This window comes from Ceratosolen solmsi, unplaced genomic scaffold (genome assembly GCF_000503995.2).
Source record: "Ceratosolen solmsi marchali unplaced genomic scaffold, CerSol_1.0 scaffold7, whole genome shotgun sequence".
Classification (NCBI taxonomy): Eukaryota; Metazoa; Arthropoda; class Insecta; order Hymenoptera; family Agaonidae; genus Ceratosolen; species Ceratosolen solmsi.
Window position 1 is genome coordinate 16,777,005 of NW_011948413.1, and position 20,690 is coordinate 16,797,694.

The 20,690-nt window shown below is 27.8% G+C and overlaps 1 protein-coding gene across 1 annotated transcript in view; it reads left to right on the forward strand.

Annotated features, from left to right (window-relative positions):
• The first annotated feature begins 1,886 nt into the window (after nt 1–1,886).
• The window catches only part of ltl (leucine-rich repeat-containing larval translucida), a 42,409-nt gene continuing 23,605 nt past the window's right edge, over nt 1,887–20,690 (forward strand). Inside the window, exons 1-3 of the mRNA XM_011506323.1 lie at nt 1,887–2,429; nt 5,343–5,743; nt 18,025–18,193. Coding sequence (XP_011504625.1) covers nt 5,355–5,743; nt 18,025–18,193 — 558 coding nt within the window. The 5' untranslated portion in view covers nt 1,887–2,429; nt 5,343–5,354. The remainder of the gene's footprint in view (nt 2,430–5,342; nt 5,744–18,024; nt 18,194–20,690) is intronic.

The following is a 20,690-nucleotide window of genomic DNA, read 5'->3' on the forward strand; positions in this document are numbered from 1 at the left end:
ATGTCTGATAATAATTTTATATTATAATAACATATAATAATAACAACAACAACAACAACAACAACAACAACAATAATAATAATAATAAACTAAGTATGCTACAGAGGATGAACTTTCAGCAAATAAATAAATAAATAAATAAATAAATTACCTGCAAGAAGTTTCTATTACAAGGTTAACTATTCTATGATTGTTTATTATAATTTTCATGTAATATTATTATTATGACAATTAGTTTTCGTATTGAAATCTTTGTGATTAACTGATTCTTCTTTTTTTATTATTCTTTTTAATTTGTGACTCCCTGCATTTCAAATAATAATAATAATGATATCATTTGTTAATGTGTATGCTATTAAAGGATAACGTAACAGTTATTAATCATAAATTGTATATGAAATATTAAAAATGTCGAATGTATGGATTATGAAAAGATTTTGCGCTCCTGCGTGCATTTTATAATTAGCGTTAAATAAGAAAATTGATTAAAATCATATCGTTTATCAACAAATTTATCCAAAAAGATGAAATTTTTAAGCACTCACGATTATTTGTAAATTTTTCCAAATAGTGCATAATTTTCTAAATAAAATAAGGGAGTCGCGCACGATGATAATACTTTGTGATATTTATCATTTTAAAAAGATTATTTAAATGCATGAAGTTGTAATGTTTCATAAAAAAATCTGTTGAACAGATGGAAGTGTAATAGAAGCGTGACATATTTCAAGCAGTTTTGATAATTCGATTATGTGTGTGAGAGAGAGAGAGAGAGAGAGAGAGACAGACAGAGAAAGGGAGACAGACATACAGACAGACAGACAGACACAGAGATAGACAGACAGACAAACAGACAGACAGATAGATATAGATAGAGAGAAAGACAGAGAGAGAGAGAGAGAGAGAGAGAGAGAGGCAGATAGAGAGATACGTTTGTGGATGGACAGATAGATAGATCGAGAGCTACGTAGGGGGAGCGATAAGGGTGTGTGTGTGTGTGTGTATATGTGTGTGTATATATATATATATATATATGTGTGTGTGTGTGTGTCTGTGTGTGTGTGAGCGGGGGGAGCGAGCGAGAGAGGGAATGAGTGGGAGAGAGAGACAGAGAGAGATATAGAGAGAGAGAGTGAGACAGCGAGAGAGACAGTGAGAGAGACAGCGAGAGAGACAGCGAGAGAGACAGAGAGAGACAGCGAGAGAGACAGCGAGAGAGACAGCGAGAGAGACAGAGAGAGAGAGAGAGAGAGAGAGAGAGAGAGAAAAGTGCTGTGGCGCCGCGTCCGACGTGTTGTGCGACTATATAAGTAAGTCCCGCGCGGCGGCTTGCGGCTTAATGTCGTTGCCGCGTCCGTGGCGCCAAGAGGGAAAAGTGTACATATAGATACATAGATACATACATACGCGTAACGGTGGCCAGTTCTCTCCTATATAGCGCCGCTCTTGGAGCTCTCACCGTATAGTACAGTCCGACAATACGTCCAGACGCACTGCGGACTTTAAACTCCCCGAAAGCACGGCCTCGCTCATTCTTGCTCACGGCCTCATCCCGAGCGGCCAGGCGCTCCTTGCTTTAGCATTTTCTTTTCCTTTCTTGTGAGGAAACAGTGTTCCTAGTGAGACTAAAGTAGTGCGCCGAGTTAACTCTCTTCCTCTCGTGCCTCTCCATTCCGTTCTCGTTGTCATTCACGTCGTTGTCGTTGCTGTTTCTCGTGCCACTGTTTGTTGTTGTTGTTGTTATTGTTATTGTTATTGTTGCTGCTGCTGGTGTTGCCACCGTCGCCGCCACCACCACCTCCGCCGCCACCACCACCGCCGCCGTTGCTACTATTGCCGCCGCCGCCGCCGCCGCTGCTGCTACTGCTGCTGTTACTACTGTTGCTGCTACTGTTACTACTGTTGTCACTATTACTGTTGCTGCTTTTGGTGTTGCTGTTATTGTTGTCGAGACGTTGTTTATGTCGAGTTTGAGCGGTTAGTCGGGCCGTTCGCCAGGAGTGCGTGCCCCAGTGTCCTGCGGAGATCGTTGCGGATGCGTTCGCGCGCGTAAGGAGGACGGCCGAGGAGATAGTGGCAAGGCCCGGAAACCGGCGCGGTCGGAGGAGGAAAATGCGACAATCGCGTGTGATGATTTAAGTTGATCGAACAGTGCTCCGTTTTGCTCAACTCGATCTATGACAATATTGCTTGGCGCGATCTCCGAAGGTGGATCTCTGGACGTGGAACTGCGCTCGGGGAATCTGATATTAGGCTAAGCGGAGGAGAGTGGAGCACCATTATCGGGCTACAGTGTTTATTGTTTATTTTATTGTAAAGTGAGAGTTGCCCTGTATTACTTCTTGTTTGTTCGGGAAGAAAAATCGGGGGAGTTCGAACGAGAGAACGAAACTCGTCGAAGATATAGAAGCACTGAAAGTTAAATAAGGGTACGATTTGAATATATACCTGTATAAATCCATGCACAAAAACACACCCACGCATACACGCGCGCCCTCACTCACACAAACACAAAACACGCGCGCGCGTTCATATGTTTTCTGTAGAGCGCGCGCGTATGTTGACATTCTTTATCATTTTTAGGCCACTTTAATTATATAAACACAGTCTGCTTGATTACTGAGTGTGAAAATTCGATCAATCAAAATTAAAATTTTATCACCGTTGTCAAAATTTACGCATAAACGAGAAAATCTATAATGTACTCCGAAATGTAATAACAAATACACATTCGAAAGTAATATTATGACTGTGTTGGCTGTGAAAGTCCAGCGAAGAAGCGAATAGTTTTATTATCTCCTTGAAATTATCTTTCTGCTGCAAATTTTATGCTTTCGATATTTTTCAATATTCTTCATGTCACAAACAAACGGTCATTAATTTTTATTACATGAATTGATCAATGCGAAAATTTAATAGCTACTGTAATTTAAATTTGCCAATTACAACCTACATAATTTTTTAATTTAAATTATTCAATAATACACATTAGTAATGAAAATAAAATCGACGCTATAAATAATTTTCAAATCTTAAATGCTCCATTGTAACTTTCCATCTGATTTACAAAATACTCATTTGTTATCCATTTCCGACTAATATACCGATAATTTAGAGATACATTAAATAAATAATATATGCACCACACAAAATAGATACAAAATAGTGGTAAGAATATATGTTAGTTTTTTTACAATTTATAATCGAGTACTTAAAATAGATATATCTACCAGCATGAATATTTTCTGTTTTACAAACGTTGATTATAAAAAATGATTATTATGGTGTAATGAAGATTGATAATTTGCTACATATTATCATTGTTATAATTAGTGTGATTATTATTATTATTTAATTTGAAAAATAACATTTTTGAAAAATCGTCAAATGAAAGTTATGAAAAATTTATTGTATAACTACAATGACAATAATTTTTTTAAATTAAATTTTCTTGATAATAACTTTATTGACTAATTTAAATTTAATTGTATAATTATATTAAAACAGCTGTAACATTAGGTTATTTATAAATTTTTAGGATTGAAATTATTCTTAACCTAAAATGTTGCATCTAAAGCTTAAATGTTCATGTAAATATGTTTATCTATTTTGTATATCTAAATTTCTGTTTAAATATTTCATTTAGAAATATTAATTTGCATTTATAAGATTATAAAAGTATTTTAAAAAACATTTTAAGAATAATTTTTTTCTGCTTCATTAATATTATATTTTTTATTCTTTCTAAACTTCGATAAAGAAGCTATTTAGTAGGTATTATGATAATATTATTTTTATATGTAGTTTTCAATTCGAATTTAATTAAATTTTAAATATATATAATTTCACTACTTTAAATCATAAATAATTAATTAAGGTATAATTAAAAAATATCTATTATATATTAAATGAATTTAATGATTAACAATTTAGATTTGGCTAATCTAAGGAGTATATAAAACGTATATATATATATATATATATATATATATATATATGTATATGCGTGTGGGGATGTATGCATGTTTTTATGTTTTTAATATATTATATTTATTTAATATTCATAATTGTATATCACTTAAAATAGTAAATAGTTAAAGCTGATAAATTATTCAATACCTAATTCTCGGTTAGTTTAGAAGATTTTCAATGATACATCGCACTACTGCATTAGTTATCGGTATCTTATTTTCCCATACAATCAATTTTTTCATCAGATGCTTGGATTAAAGTTGGAGTTTTAGTTTTGATTTTATCATTAAGTTATCATATTATACAAAATATGATAGCCTTTGGCAAACATAATATACTAACATTAATTGAAATTGAATGTGAATTAGAGATTTTGAAATGAGTAATCGAATTATCTAATATTTAATTAGCTTAAAGTGGCTATGAAACTATAAGTGTGTTTTTGGTTCCCATTAGAAATCCAAAAAAAGAACATAAATTATATGTATCTGGTATTTGCAATTAACGTCTAATCTATTGCTTTGTTTATTTTTGACGTTAAACATATACGGTTAGTACTTTAAGGTTTCGTGTACATATTTTGATAAACTTTAAAGAGATGCTTCCTGGTACTCAATTACATAAGCTTTATCAGTAATTTTCGCGTTTTAATCTTGCAAAAGGTCAAAAAATTAATCAGTTTATTATATAATCAGCAAGAAATCGTATTAAAATATTATGGCTTTATATTGGCGTAAAATAGTATCGTTCTTTTTTTTTTATACAAAATTCAACAATTTTTCAATTTTACATAATTTTTATTGTTATATATATATAATTCAAAGTTATATATGGTTTTGTATACATGTGAGTATACTATTTACTTGTTTTCCCTTAAAAATAGCTAACAAGGCTCTGATTCTTCATAAAAAAAGTAAAAGCAAACTTAGTTTTCAAAAGAAAATTCCGGATTATTAGAGTGTTAATGTTGAAAAAAACACTTAAAGTCCGTTCGAAGCTAGAATCGATCGAGACGGTTTCGGTTACTTGGCAACTGCCTCTTGGATCTGGTCACTTGGGCGGTACAATAGTGTTGATCAAAGCATCGCTCAAGGCTTTCAACTGGGTACCAGCATCTCTAACAATCAGTCTCCCCGAAAAATGTTTGCTGCGCGTGCGTATAGGCGCGATACGTACTCGGTGAAAGACCGAGAGAGAGAGAAATTGTGCCAGCGTATCTCTGTGTGTGTGTGCGCGCGCGCGCGGGCGGGTTTATGTGTTCATGTGAGTGCGTGCCTGAGCGAGCAAGACAGCGAGTTTTTCGGCGGAGCGGGGGGAGGGGATAGAGATGAGGAAGAAACGTGAGTAATTGGTGTGCCCCCGTTGAGCAGGGCCCCAGGAAGATGTCGGGCCTGCTGTACACGCTGCTGGGCTTGGCCGCGAGTTCGAGCCTTCAGTGCGCGGTGCGTCGCGAGATCAGCCCGTGCACCTGCCGCCAGGAGGACTTCTCGACGCCCATAATATCCGGCTCCCCGGCGACGATCAGCAATGGGCCTTCCGCCGGAGCTGGGGTCACCAGCCATGCGGTCGCCCATGGTGAGCGCATCGAGGTCGAGTGCGAGCGGATGGAATCTTTTCATCAGGTCGCCGAGGCACTTAGGGGCAAGTTTACGCCGGAGCAGCAGATTCTTCTCAGGATTTCACACTCGCAGCTCCGTGATATATCGAAACACGGCTTCAAGGAGCTTCGGATGTCCATCACCAGGCTTGATCTCAACTATGATAATCTCGGGTGAGTCGTCGATATTATCACCCTTTCTTCTTCTTCTGTCAGTCTTTTTAAAGGGCCGAGGTCTATCTGCTGGGCTTGTATGTATATCTGACTTAACTTTAAGTCCCTCTAGTGCCGTTGCATTTATTTAGACGTCCTTTGCTATTGTAGTTTGTATCTACTTCTTTTATAATGTATTTCGTGTTCGAAAATTGAATATTATTACCATTGTATTGGCAATTTTTTAATTTAAAGTTCGATACGGCAACATATATTATCAGATTACGAATTTCTGGCCAAAGAGTTTTTTGTGTTTTTTCAAATTCTTGATATGGTTCAGTCATAATAATGTGTAGATCGTTCAATTATTATATTCGGTAGAATTTATAAAAGAACAATATTATTACCGAATATTAAAGATTTATCAGAATGTTGATATGTACTTTAAGAAATGCAATTGATAAAGTTCTTGATATTCGATTCTACATTCGATTCTTCTATTTGATTAAAATATTACAAATATTTGAAATAAACGCACAGTTCCGCTTGAAAATTTGAAAAATACGATTTAGTTCTAATTTGCGTTTCAAAATATTTCTAAAAAAGATCATTTTTGTAAATACAGACGTACGTGTAAAATACAAATTCAAGATAATTCTTACCTCTACAAAATTTCCACGCGATATTCGGAATTAAAAAATTATTGCAAATATTCATTTACAAGCATCGATAATTAGCGTGTATCTTATTACTATTGCTTACATATGGTATTGATAGTATGATACGACTCTAAAGAATAGGATAACTTTTTTTTTTAAGTTATGATTTTCGGTACTTTCGCCACGTCCGAGCATATCCTCATTTTACTACTTGATACGACGTCGTGCAATTACCTGACTATATCGTTTTACAATGGTGTTGGTTATCGAAAGTTTCGATCGATAGATATAAATGCAAATATTTGTCTTTATTTTGCTTGAGCATCACGGGTAAATCATACACACACAGTATTGGACAATGAAGGCAATTGAATACACTGCGATTATGTACGAAATTATAAATTTCATTGTGGTTAGTTAATGTAGTCGTATTATCGCATCAAATACTATCAAAGATATCACTACTAAAGCTACTAAGATCTTATCTAAGCTAAATATATTTTTTGTGTGAAAACTTTCATATTTTGATTGCCTCATTTTATCAAATTTTATCAATATTATTTACAAATGAGTGTCACTCAATTAAAGTCCAATTTTTAAAAGTAAAAATTGTTATACTTGGAGAATAAACTAAACCGTTTGAAGCTCAAGTTAAAACTTTTAGTTTTAACTATTATATTTAGTATCATGAAAATGTTACCAGTCATTATTTTAAAATTACTTTCACATCGTAATATCTGACGAGTGATAAAGACCGAGAATTTAAAGCTTCCCTAACGCAATATCATTACAATTGTGATTATGGATATAAATGTAATCGAAGTAGCTACTTCCACCAGCAGCCATCCCTGGGACTCTTAACTGATTGCAAATGATTTCCTTTAGCGTACTAGTTTAGTAAGCATTACGGTGTTCTTATAATGCAAAGTATCGAAATCAAGGAAAAAAGAACGAGATCCAACGACATCAAGAGGGAAATCCATCGCGATCTGACGAATCGCCAATGAGATACGCAATGACGCGACTCCGAGATCGCGAAGAAGGAAAGTCACAACCAAATGCAAAGTCGTAATTAATAAACATGAGTTAAACACTGGCGATTATGACTCTGAATTTCATTAGTCAGTCTGGCCGAGAGAAACGTGAACAACGTCTGCGTAGCCCCTTTTTATTTCTCGTTCCCTGCCGCGCGCGTCGCCGTGTTCCAGCGATTTCCATTGAGTTGTTTGCGTCGAACTCGCACGGGCGCCGCCGCGGCTTGTCTAAGTCGTAGATAGAGTCGAGGGTTGCATATTGACAGATGTTTCATTAAGAGCTGTCGCGAAAGAACGATAGACGAACACGGGCGGGTCAAAGTTAAAATCCGTATTATCATCGAGGAGCGCGGGCGCGAGAGAAGAGGGTGGTGGCGGGGCATGGAGAAGGGAGAAATTTATTAAGAGCGAATATCGCGTGATTCGCAATAATAAACATGTGCGTTGTTTTAAGCCGATTTGCCTCAGGCAAATTCCCATGGTATTATCAATATATGAGGAGCGATTGCGACGCTATCCAGAGCTCTTGTCTGGCTTCTATCGTTTTTCCCATTTTAAAATATTATAGTGCTAACGCATACGTGTGCATTTTTACTTTATATATTATTTGTAATATTTTTTTTTGTTATTACGGCGTAGATGCGAACGAGAGGACGAAAGTTGATTGGTTTTAAGGAAACGAATCCTTTAAAATATCGTTCTATTCAATGCACAATCACTAGATATTACTCCTTGTATAACGCACTATTAACAAAATTATGTATATACATAAATCATATATTATTATGCCATTTATGAATAAATACCTAGTGATATACAAGTGGTCACTAGCTTTCTTTATGCGCAATAAATGATGGGACTAATATGAAGGATAATGTGAAAATCTAAGCATTAAACGCTCTTAATAACCACGTTATTAAATTAATAAATGTATTATATCGGTGAAAATCTGTAAATGTTTCTATAAAAGTTTCTTGAAATATATTTTTCTTGAATTGGAAATTAGAAGACCAAAAGCAAACGTTTTTTACGTGAAGGTATTCATATAGAATATCATTACAAATTTATAATCGCTCACTGTTTCATATTTTTTAATTAGTTTAGAACCTTTATTCATACCGTTTAAGAGATGTTCCGTAATGAATGTTTCCATAAATAAACAAAATATTCTATATAAGATTATCTATAATTACGTAAAATTAAAATTAACATGTCATTTATTAGAATTAAACTTTTTGAATTTTTATTATTGAAATAGGAAAACTTGTAAATACATTTACTTAAAACTTTTGTTGAATTTAAAGTGATATAAAATTTATTATAAATTTATGAAAAATTATATAAATTTGAGACTATAATATTATGTCAAAATTTTTATCAATAAATAAATAAAATAAAATAAAAATAAAAATATTAATATATTCTAGAAATATTTAAATATACTTTTATTATGCATTATATTTACATGACAGATTTTAATATTCTTTTATTGATTTAAATGATATAATAAAATTTGTTTAAGAATACGATAATAAATATCTTATTTATTGCATATAACATAGATTTCTTAACATATTTGCGCACAATTTAAATCATTCGTGTCCTGTATTTAGAGTATAAGCGGAAACGGTTGCTTATTTACTTAGATTGATGGATATGATATTTATCTAATAATTTGTATTAATAAATAATGATTCAAAGTCTTCATTATTTACTTTAAATTATAAAAAAAATTTATGATAATATTTATAATTTAATATACGCGTCAAAAATTTATTCAATTCAATTTAATTAAATATTATCAAGTTAATCGGTGTTATGCAATTAGTTTAATACATGAAGTGTTAGTCAGTATATATTTAATATAGTAAGGCACTTTTGATTAAATAAACTTTACTTCGATTATAAGAAATAATGCAGCTTTAAAAAAATTATCTATCAAATAATTTCTATGTTTAAATATTAAACATTATTTTGACAGCTACGGTAAATAAATTTAGAGAATAATTTTTTTTTGACAATTTATAGATAAATAATAAATTTATGCAGATGCATAAATTGCGTGAAATAGCAAAGAAAATATATAACGACAGAATAATAATATATATTATTTATTATTTTATATAATTAAAGGTAATATATTATCTTATATAATAATTATATGTGTATTATATAAGAATAGCTATTTCAAATATTATTTTTAGACAAATTTTTTATTTATATAAATTTTATTTTATTTTATTTAATATTTAAATAAAATTAAATACGATCATCAATAATATTCACACATTTTTCTTATATATATTTATATATATTTCTTATATAATGTATCTTATATAGTGTATTTGCTACGTATTTGCCATTATATACATTATATTATATATGAACTTACATAATAAATTCATAAATTAATTATGCAGCTATAATATAAAAACTGTCAGCTTATCAAATGCTTAACTGGCTGTTTACCTGATAAACTGAAGAATATGATAAAAAGTGAGCGGTATGCGGAAGAAATTTCCATAAAAGGAACTCCCAATTCCAAATACCTTTAAGTAAATTACAATGCATATATTGACAGCTGATAATTTATAATACCGCTTAAAGAATTTTTGGGTTTATACTCACTAAATAAAGCAGTCAAATATTGCTAATTATTTATTCTAAGAATTCAATTAAATGAATTGCTCGTAAATATATGTTTCTTGTATTACTCTTTATCCATCATAAATATGTGTCGAGAAGCGATTTATCCATTCTTTTGAATATAAAAATTAATTCTAATTATATTGATTTCATTTATTTCCTTAGTCGTTTATTTATAAGGACGTATCGTAACATTCGTAACATATGATAAATTGCTAATGGAAAAGCAAAATTATTGGTTAATATACCAATAGAATTCCTGGATCCTATGTGTTCCCTCGTACTTTCTTTCATTAATATTACGGCACATTTGCCGTAATTTATTAGTAAACCAGATAAGATAAGATTAATTAAGAAATTTTAAATAATTTCGAATGTGATTGTATATTAGTATGATCGTGGGGAAGACAATCATAGCGAGCGTAATATTTAATTTTTTTTTCATTTCAAAACTGCATTTTCATTAAATATCTCTGTATTCTCGCAAATTTAGTTTTAGTTAACAGTTCAGCGCAGACACTCATTATTTACACAGTACGAGTAAAAATATATCTTAGCTGATTGGTATCCTAAATGGGACTGGAGTATAGTTTTGCAAAGCATCAATCATCAATACATTATGATTCAAGAAAATTAAGATTTTTTTCTTCCACTCTTTGAACAAGTCACATACGTAATTTATGTAAAGATAGAACACTAAGAACTCAAAAACTTATCCTTGAAGCATTCCAAGATTAGTTCACAAACATGTTGATTTAACGATGTCTCGATTAATCCCTCCTCCCTCTTGTCTATATAACTAATATTTTACTCATAGAAAAGTAGAGACGAAGAATTCTATTGCATAATATGAAAAGTGCTTTAGATTCCAGATTGTATTAAATACCTGGCTATACTAAAATAATAGCAATAGCGTTGCTAATCTTATGAATCTACATTCTTTATGTTCACGAAATATATCAGTGATGTTGTCTTAGCGCTGTTACATTGTTTGACTTGTATTTAGTCTAAAGGGATAAATTAGCTTTTCAGATAAAAAATAGTTTATCCTTTGATTTGGTGGAATTTTTTTAATAAAGAAAATTTTTTTTTACTGGAAGATGCATTCTTTCTATATGAATATGTAAGCATATTATTTTTAACGGCATAATTAAATAGTGAGATCATGTAGTTTTATTACAAGAAAAACTAAATTCCGTAAATATATATATTATTTGTTTTATTATAGTTATGAATAGATATTATAACTTACGAATAATATGATTTTAAATTATTATAAATGTTATGCTTTGTGAAAGGTTTCAGCTTTCATAATAATAAAAATATGTCTTCATTGTATTTCATTCTAATACCGAAAATAATATGCATCTTTCAGGTTCAGAAAATAATGTTAAATATTATTTTTATGTTATTATATCAACAATAATATATACAATCAGAAGTCTATTTGGCTTATCTAACAATAATAAATGTCTGTAATTGTATATAAACTAATTACTGTTCTATAGTAGTATTGAAAATTTTTTTGGAATTTTAATATTAACTTTTTAATAAGATGTTTTTAATGTACGTTACTCCTTTACATACTCTAACTAAGAATGTCGAAATTTTTTTTCATAATTATCTGGAACTTGGATATTATACAAATTGCTATTTTTCATTTTCATGCAGCAATCGAATATTTTCAAAAAAAAAATACGTTTTCCTTATACAAAAATTTTTTTAAGTTCTTTATATAGTAGCAAAGAATGAAAAATAATCACAAGAGAGAGAGTCAGAATTAGTGAAAATGTGATAGATAAAAAGATCCAGAGGGATATATATATATATATATATATATATATATATATATATATATAGAGAGAGAGAGAGAGAGAGAGAGAAAGAGAAAGTATAAGAGAGCTGATATTTATGTGCATTTATTGCCATATTTAATTATACAATATGTTAAAAGTGGCGACCTATAATTTTTAAACTAATTATTAAATATATATCAATTTTAAACTAATATATAAATAAATATAGATGATAAATAAAATGTAAATATCTACATGTAGGCACGTGAATTGAATATTGTGGATGTGGATTTTTATATTATACGAGAAATGTTTTAGTCTTATTGATATTTTAGAATATATCGAAAGATATTACAGAAGCAATGTTTCTTCTAAATAGTTTTATTATATCTAGTTTTTATCTAGATTTAGAATCTCAATGTATTATTTGAATTATCAAATACAATTAAATAAATGTATAATAAACATTATAATAAACATTACACCATATTACAAAATATAAATAATTATCATATACTATTTATCTTTGAGCGAATATTACATATTTTTTCAATTTTAACAAACACGACAATTTTTAGTAGTAAAAGTGGAATTACTTTTTTATAATATTCAAATATTATGTAATGATTACTAAAATATTATGTATATGATACAATAAAAGTCGATACAAAAGAGATTATTGTATTTTTTATATACATACATATATAAATTCATACATGGATATTAATACATGCACGCCTACATACGTAAACACGATGCAATTAAATATTAATAAAAATGAAAGCTATTTCAAATAATCATTTGAATATAATTATAAATGCTATATTTTAATAAATAATCTCGATAATTTAAAGTTATATAGTTTTTTCAATAATTATAAAATAATTATATATTATATAATTAAATAGTATATACATAATACATATATACATAATTAAATAGTATTAAATTCAAGTTTATTCTTATGAATATTATTTAAGATCTTCTTTATAATTTCTTATTTATATTGATATATACTGTTATACTTCTCGAATTATTAATTTTTAAATATAAACTTTATTAATTTATTTCTGTATATTTTACTCTTAATTTATAATCAATAAATAATTTTATTGTTTAATTATTTCAGTTTTTGAAACTACGTAAAATCAATTTGTGAATTAAGAAACTAAAGTTATTTCAAGATAAATATTTTAATAAGGAACTGTGTTCTGACTTTTTCTTCGAATGCCCTATTTACGCTTAGAAAAAGTACTACACCTTAGATTAAAATGGCAACGTTTATGTAAGTGTTAGTGATAATAGGTATATGTTGATCTTATCAGACTGCGTATTTTATAAAAAAAGTCAGCCTAAGAATTTAAGTATTAAGATTTTTGTAAAATACTTTAACATTAATTATGTTACATTTTATTTTGATACGGAAAAGAAAAGTACGAAAAGTTTCAATTAAAGTTAATCATAAATAAATTTTTAATATTTTCATTATTAAAAATTACTTTGACATAGTTTAAAAATGTATTAATAATTTTCGTTGAATTTTAATAAAGTATAATTATAAATCTTTTTAAAAATGTTTCTTTTTTCTGCAATATTTATAGTGATTTTAGATATCACTGATCTAAGCTTAATAATTATATAGATTTAATTAGTAATAAAACTTGAATAATTTAAATATAATTATTAGAAATAACGTGAGAATCGTATGGGACAAAATTTTTTAAATATAATGAACGACCCAAAGATGATATTAATATTTTAGCTTTCTGTTTCAATAATTTATTGAATAAATTAATATTTGATCATAATTTTTCATTAAATATATATTTAAAAGTAAATAAAATTTATTTAAATGTATAATCTGCTGCAATATGGCACGGATAACATATTAGAAAAACGTGATTACGATGCTGAAGCTTGAAACGTGAGCAGAATCTCGAGATGATAAGCTTATCGGTTTTCTCGCAGCATCACTTAAAAGTTCAGTGTGTTTATTGCTGAATCGTCTCGTTAATCTCTGGGGGCTGGCCTCGACGATAAAAAAAAAAAGAAAAAAAAAATAAATTTGCCCAAACAATTTATTATCCGATTTTGCCAGGGGCGCCGAATCAACCAATTAAGAGATTGAGAAGGTTAAGCTCACTTTTGTTTTTATATATTCACAAATTTATCACTTTCGAGTAAGAAAAGCAGAATTTTTTTTCAAATTTCTTATAAATCAATAAATTATGAGAATTCAAATAAAAATAACGCTCAATTATTAATCGAGCATCATTAAATTCTATAGATTATTCAGAATATTTAAATTTGAAATTGGAGCTTTCAATGAATAAAAAGTATTCATTATGCTATCATTAATAATAGATTACAAATTTATATAAAAAATTTTATATACTTCATTTTATTTATGAATTATTCAATTATTAAGCAAATAAGTTTAATACTAACGCACTCATGCACGCCCGTGTCCAGGTAAATTGAGGGAGGTGGACGGGGGGGAGGACATTAACGTTAAAATTATTTGACCAAAATTTTAAATTTGTATATTACTTTTACTATAACTTAATGTTACTTTTAATAAACAAAATATTGTTTCATAATAATTTAATCAACTTTTACTTTCAACGAATGGAATAGAATAAAGTTTGCTTTTAATAATCATAGTTATTGTATAAATATGTAGTGGGATCATTAATCTATAAAAACTTAAGGTATTTCAGTTTAATATTGTCTAGACAAGTAGAGATCTAGAGTGTCGTATTTACGTACACAGCTTAGACTTGTAATCTATTAGAAGGTAATTTTAATATTAATACCCGAAAGAGTAGAATTTATGCTTACAATTTTTTATGTATATAATAATGGAAAAGTTCGGATCTTTAGAAACAATTTTCGTGTACACAAGTGGCTGGGAGCATGCAAAATTGGTGTTATTATCGCCGTCTAGACAAGAGATTATCCACGGGTTTTTCGAGAAATACGGTAGTTGTGCTGATTTAAGCTTGAAACCGTAGTTATTAAAATACCGAGAGAATACTCATGAGAATTCTTTAATATTCTTTCGTGCTGTATAATAATGTCATTGATTAAGAAACATTGTCCATTTTGATGGGATTTTTCAAATTTCTTATAATTATAGACATAGACTATATAGGACAGATAAAGTTTTTCATTCTCCGCTGTGCATCTGTAATAACCATTGAAATCATTATATATTATCATCATTGAAAAGTTCATAGTTCCATGTGAGTACTTTCTCATATATCCTTTAATTATTAGCAAAATGAATTAGAGCATAGTTCTCGAAAGGAGAAGAGAACACTTTTTCACTGTAAATGTTCAGTTTACAAACGTGATATTTTTATTACCATTATAATCATTATAATTATAAATAAGGTATTAATTGATGGAAAAGTTTGTAGATTAGTACAATTGGTTAGACGAGTAAAGCATTAGGATATCTGTTCTTTTTAAAAATAAAATATATATATATATAATGAAAGAATTTTAATACATTATTATGAGTAAATTAAGAAATTTTACACCTAAAAATAGTATTTCTTGCCATATAATTTTGTAAATTTATAAATTCTGTTAAACAAATATAGCAAATATTTTGGAAGATATTTATTTTAGTGTTAAAAATTAAATTATTAGCAGAACGGAAAAAATTAAATCATTGTAATAACTTCATACTAAGTGTCTGATGACTAACAATTGTATATTACCGATTTATTACGATAATTGATATTTATATGAGCAAAAGTCAGGTAATATTACCTGTAAATTATCTATGAATACACTCATATATATATATATATATATATATATATATATGTAATTTATTATAATATAAAATAATTATATATACAAGAAATAATATACATGTAGTTTAACTATTTCATCAATATGTTAAAAACAAAATCATATAAAATTATAATAAATTGCAATGAAACCGAATATCCGTAACATTTTATTATTATTATTATCATTATTATTATTATTATTATTATTATTATTATTATTATGCGGAAATATAGCTGAGAGAATATATGTAACGATTAGATACTTTAATTAACACTAACGAGGTTAATATTTTCATTAAAATTTAAACAATGCTAAACATGTCAATGAATTATCAATTTCAATAGCAAACAGAGATTATCTTAGGTACACGAAAATATAGGGCAAGAGAAACACGCTACTTGAAAATATGAAGCTATATGTATGTATCCTTTATTGTCATGTGATCTAAAAATGTCTCAATTCTCATAATACTTTAAAACATGACTATCATTGTATATTAATTTTAACGTTTGCCAAATCCAAATTAAGTGATCATAAATTTACGTCATCTAGTTATCAAGGTATTTTCTTCAATCAATGAAATACATTTCGAATAAAAGCGAAAGTCGAATATATAAAATTTATTCTGATATATTCATATAATATATATGATAATATATATAATATATATGGCATATAATAAATTAAATTTTTATCAATGCATTTTACAAATTAAAAATATTATTGTAATAAATATATATACATATTTTCTTTTAATCTATGTAGTCAAGTATACATATACTTTGAAATATCAATTATATTACAAAGTAAAAGTATTAAAAAATGTAAAATTGGAATTACATATTACGGTTTATATAACTCTATTCCTTTATATTTATCATGGAAACGTATTTTTTCTTTTTCTTTTTATATGTTTATTTGTAATTAATTACTATTCTAGCATATGAAATATAGACAATTTGAATTTAATTATGAAAGTAATTAAGCACATTAGAATTATGTACGATAGAAAAAACACATATAAATAGAGGTTTCAATCATTTCTATGATAATAATAATAAAAATTTTATCTAATTTTATTGAATTCTTAATTTTTCGTTATAAAAAAGGCATTTCGCTAAGATAAGTGAATAGATTTATTATTAATACGTTATTCATATTATATTATAATATGTCTTATTAATATTCGAATTTTTTATTCATATTTATTATATATTTGTATAAAGCAAAAATATATTTTGTAATAATAGATATAATCATGTGAAAATATATTCCGATTGATATTTTTTTTATTTTAAAAGCCGTATTTATTCGGTATAATTAATATTACAATTGAGATAATTTATAGATAATAGTATATAATTTATAGATATTACTTGTAAATATATTTTTTATGATTAGCTTTAGTTTGATTATTTTATAAATGTTAAATGTTCGAAAGATCATGTAATATGTAATGATTCTTTTAAAACGTGCAAAATTTGACGTTAATTAATTAATTTGATAACAATTTGACAAACAATTAGACAAATTAATAATTAAATTAAAATTAAAAACAATTTGACAATTCATTTGATATTAAAAGTAATTTTATGCTATTTGCTATATATTTTGGTTTTATGAAACTTCGTAATGAAGAAATTTTTATAATACTCAGTCTTAGAAAAATTAACAATTTAACAATAAGCATGAGAGAATGAAACGAATAATTCCACATTTAATTATTTATAAGAACTTTATTAAAATTAGAACATTTTAATGAAAGTTTCGAATAAATCGAGTAATTAATTATGTGAATTTATCATCGCTTATTTTTGTTCATTCCATCAATGTATTGTATTTATTCAGATAAATATTAAACTATTATTTCCGTTCTATTTGCAGAAAAAGTCTTTAACCCCTGATTGTGCAAGTGGGTACACGAAAAAATTTTATAGCCTCGAAAAGCGCAAGATTGTAATTCGGTATTTGTTATTGTCAGAATTAAAATTGGAACTAGGAATCAATGATTAACTTGGAAAGCAGTAATTACGATTGTTCGACTCACAAAATATTTTAAGAATAAATCGTAGCTATCGAAGTTATAATTGTAAGAAGGTCAATAATAAATTGCTTACATAGACTTACAAAGAAATATGTACTTTATATTTTTTAACGAAATACATACTGCGCTTATCGATAACATTATATTTCAACAATGAAATAATAAATTTCGAAAATTATGATTAAGAAGAAGCTTAAAAACTTTCAACATCTACCACTGATTAATTATATTATGCCGTATATTAGTTATATATTAATGGACATTGTTTTCCGTTGGTGCCTGTTAATAATTACATTAATTACATTTTCAACTTCAGAATACTAGACGAGGAGGTTTTTGCGGGCTTGGGAAGGACTCAATACTTGAGTTTGGCTGACAACGAAGTACCGGCGATACCAAGGCATATTCTGTCGCATCTGTCGCTTTTGCGAACCCTTGACCTCAGCAGAAATCGAATCAGCCGCATTGACGCCGATGATTTCAAGGTAATTATCGTTTAAATGACCGACTCAATATCAACACTTGGCAAAAGATTTTTTTTAAGCCACTGCACTTGATATAATTTTGCTCGAATGTCGATATCTCTAAAGACATTGTTAGTGTTAAAAACAACCATTTGAATTAAAATTTGTATTTTTTTACTTTTTCAGAATAATTATAATAAATGATAAATAATAAATGATGATCCATTCGGTAATCAATTCTATTGCTATAAAAAAAATAGATTTTTCAACCATAGTCTAATACCATTATGCATTTTTGTAAAATATAGTATTATCACTGTTTTTAATATACATGACTTACATAAACAAAGCAGATTGAGCTAAAAACTTTAATCTACATTCATATTTTAATAACTGTAATCTATTTTTACTAGATAACACATATTTTTTTTTAAATAAAATATTATGATTACGTTATTGTTATTACTGTATACTGAGCATAGGAAAGGTTTCTTAAATCTATACTTTTATCTAGCTCTTGTATGTAATTTATTTTATTTTAGATATTCATTTTAAAATAAACATCTACAGTAGTTGTTACGGTTTAATTACAAGTTATAACAAGCAGCATTATAATATAATCATACTTATTATATTGTTATGTAGCGATATTATTATAAAATAATGTACTGGTGTTAATTAATTATATTGTATAGTAATGTCAATCAGTGTGATTACATTTTAAACTATTTTTTATCAGTTTCATCTAAACGTACATTAATATCGGCGAGTGTGATCACATTTTAAATTATTTTTTATCAGTTTCATCTAAATGTATAATAAATAGATTAAAAATTATATAAAAGTACAGTATTTTAAAAATATTTTTGTATAACCTAAATAATTCAATGAGATCATGTGTACGAAATATTTAAATTATTATTTTAGTACTATTTTTTCGTGATCTTTTCCCATTATTAATAACTCGATAATAGAAAGAGACGTAGACTTTGTATGTGATTTTAGTTGTTACATTTATTTTATAATTTCATACACTGTGGACTTCATATTTGTATAGATCATTTCATGAAACATTTTCAACATATATATCTTTTTATCTACAAAACATTGAAAAATATTTTTAATTCATTTTATCCTTTAAATTAGGGTGCATTTTTTTATTTGTTTATTTTCTTAGAATTGGTATGTGAGAGTCTATGCACCAACGAAAAATGTTTACATAGTGTTTATGTTACCTTGAATAATTATAAAAATCATTCAACAGTTTTAAAGCAGAAAATAATTTTTCTTAATTCTTAAGAACATATATCGCTATACACAACTTGATTTCTGTATTGTAAGATGAAGTTAAGAAGATAATTATTAATATTTTTGTGACTTTTTAATTTCTCAATTGTATTACTAGAATCTATAATAAAAATAAGCTAAAATTTATTATCTATTATTGAATAACATGTGTGTGTGTGTATGTGTGTGTGTGTGTGTGCGCGCGCGCTATAAAAGTATAATAGGTAAAATATAAAATATATTTAAAATCATTTTTTTATACATCCAACACCGAGTGAGAAGTTAGAAATATAAAAGTTATATATTTTCTATATTTAAATAATATTTGAAATAAGCAATATTTGCTTAAGAATAAAATGATACAGCGAGCGTGTTAAGACATAGATATAATTGATTGTTTTCCGGTTTAACGACTTAATCAGAAACTATTCAGATAAAACTTGGTATTTAATTATTTCAAACGAAATAACGGTTATTTACCAGAAGAATTACACGTAACAGACCATGGAGCACGTGCTCAGTCACGTGCAACATTTTTGATGAAATTTTCTCCTCATTAGTATCTGTAACATTCATCATCAACGTGAATTGAAGGCATAATACATAAATATTCAAACGCTGGACATACATCTTTAGGTTAGAGGGAACTACACAAAATTACTCAACATTGCTTGATTAAATGATTAAATGATCAGCTATGTTTTTTGTTAAGATAACGAACTTTTTTTTGTCATTACTTAATAATTAGGGTCAGTGTATTCCTTGGATTCGCTATTGACTTCGATAAATTCAAATATTTCTCATGTACGTAATAATCATCAATATTATAATTTCATTAATGATTATTAAAATCATTATTAATATGAATAGTATCTTATGCCTTTATTTATTTGATTATACGTAGTCAATACATTTTCAATACATATTTATTAAATACTTATTTAATACTGATTTTGTTATGCATATAAATTTAATTAATTAATTTTTTTCTGGAAAATATAGTTGCAGATGATAAGCAAGTTTTGCTGAATGACAAAATAACAAATAATAAAAATTTTTTTCCACAAATTCATCATACTATCTCACAAAATACTTTATTAATTTAATAAATTATGAATCAATTATACGTAAGTGTTTTAGTGGTAATAATATTAAATGATTTGTCAATTTTAATGCGCCTTATATTGATTGTAAAATTATTTTATAAACTTTAAGAATTTTACTGGAATAA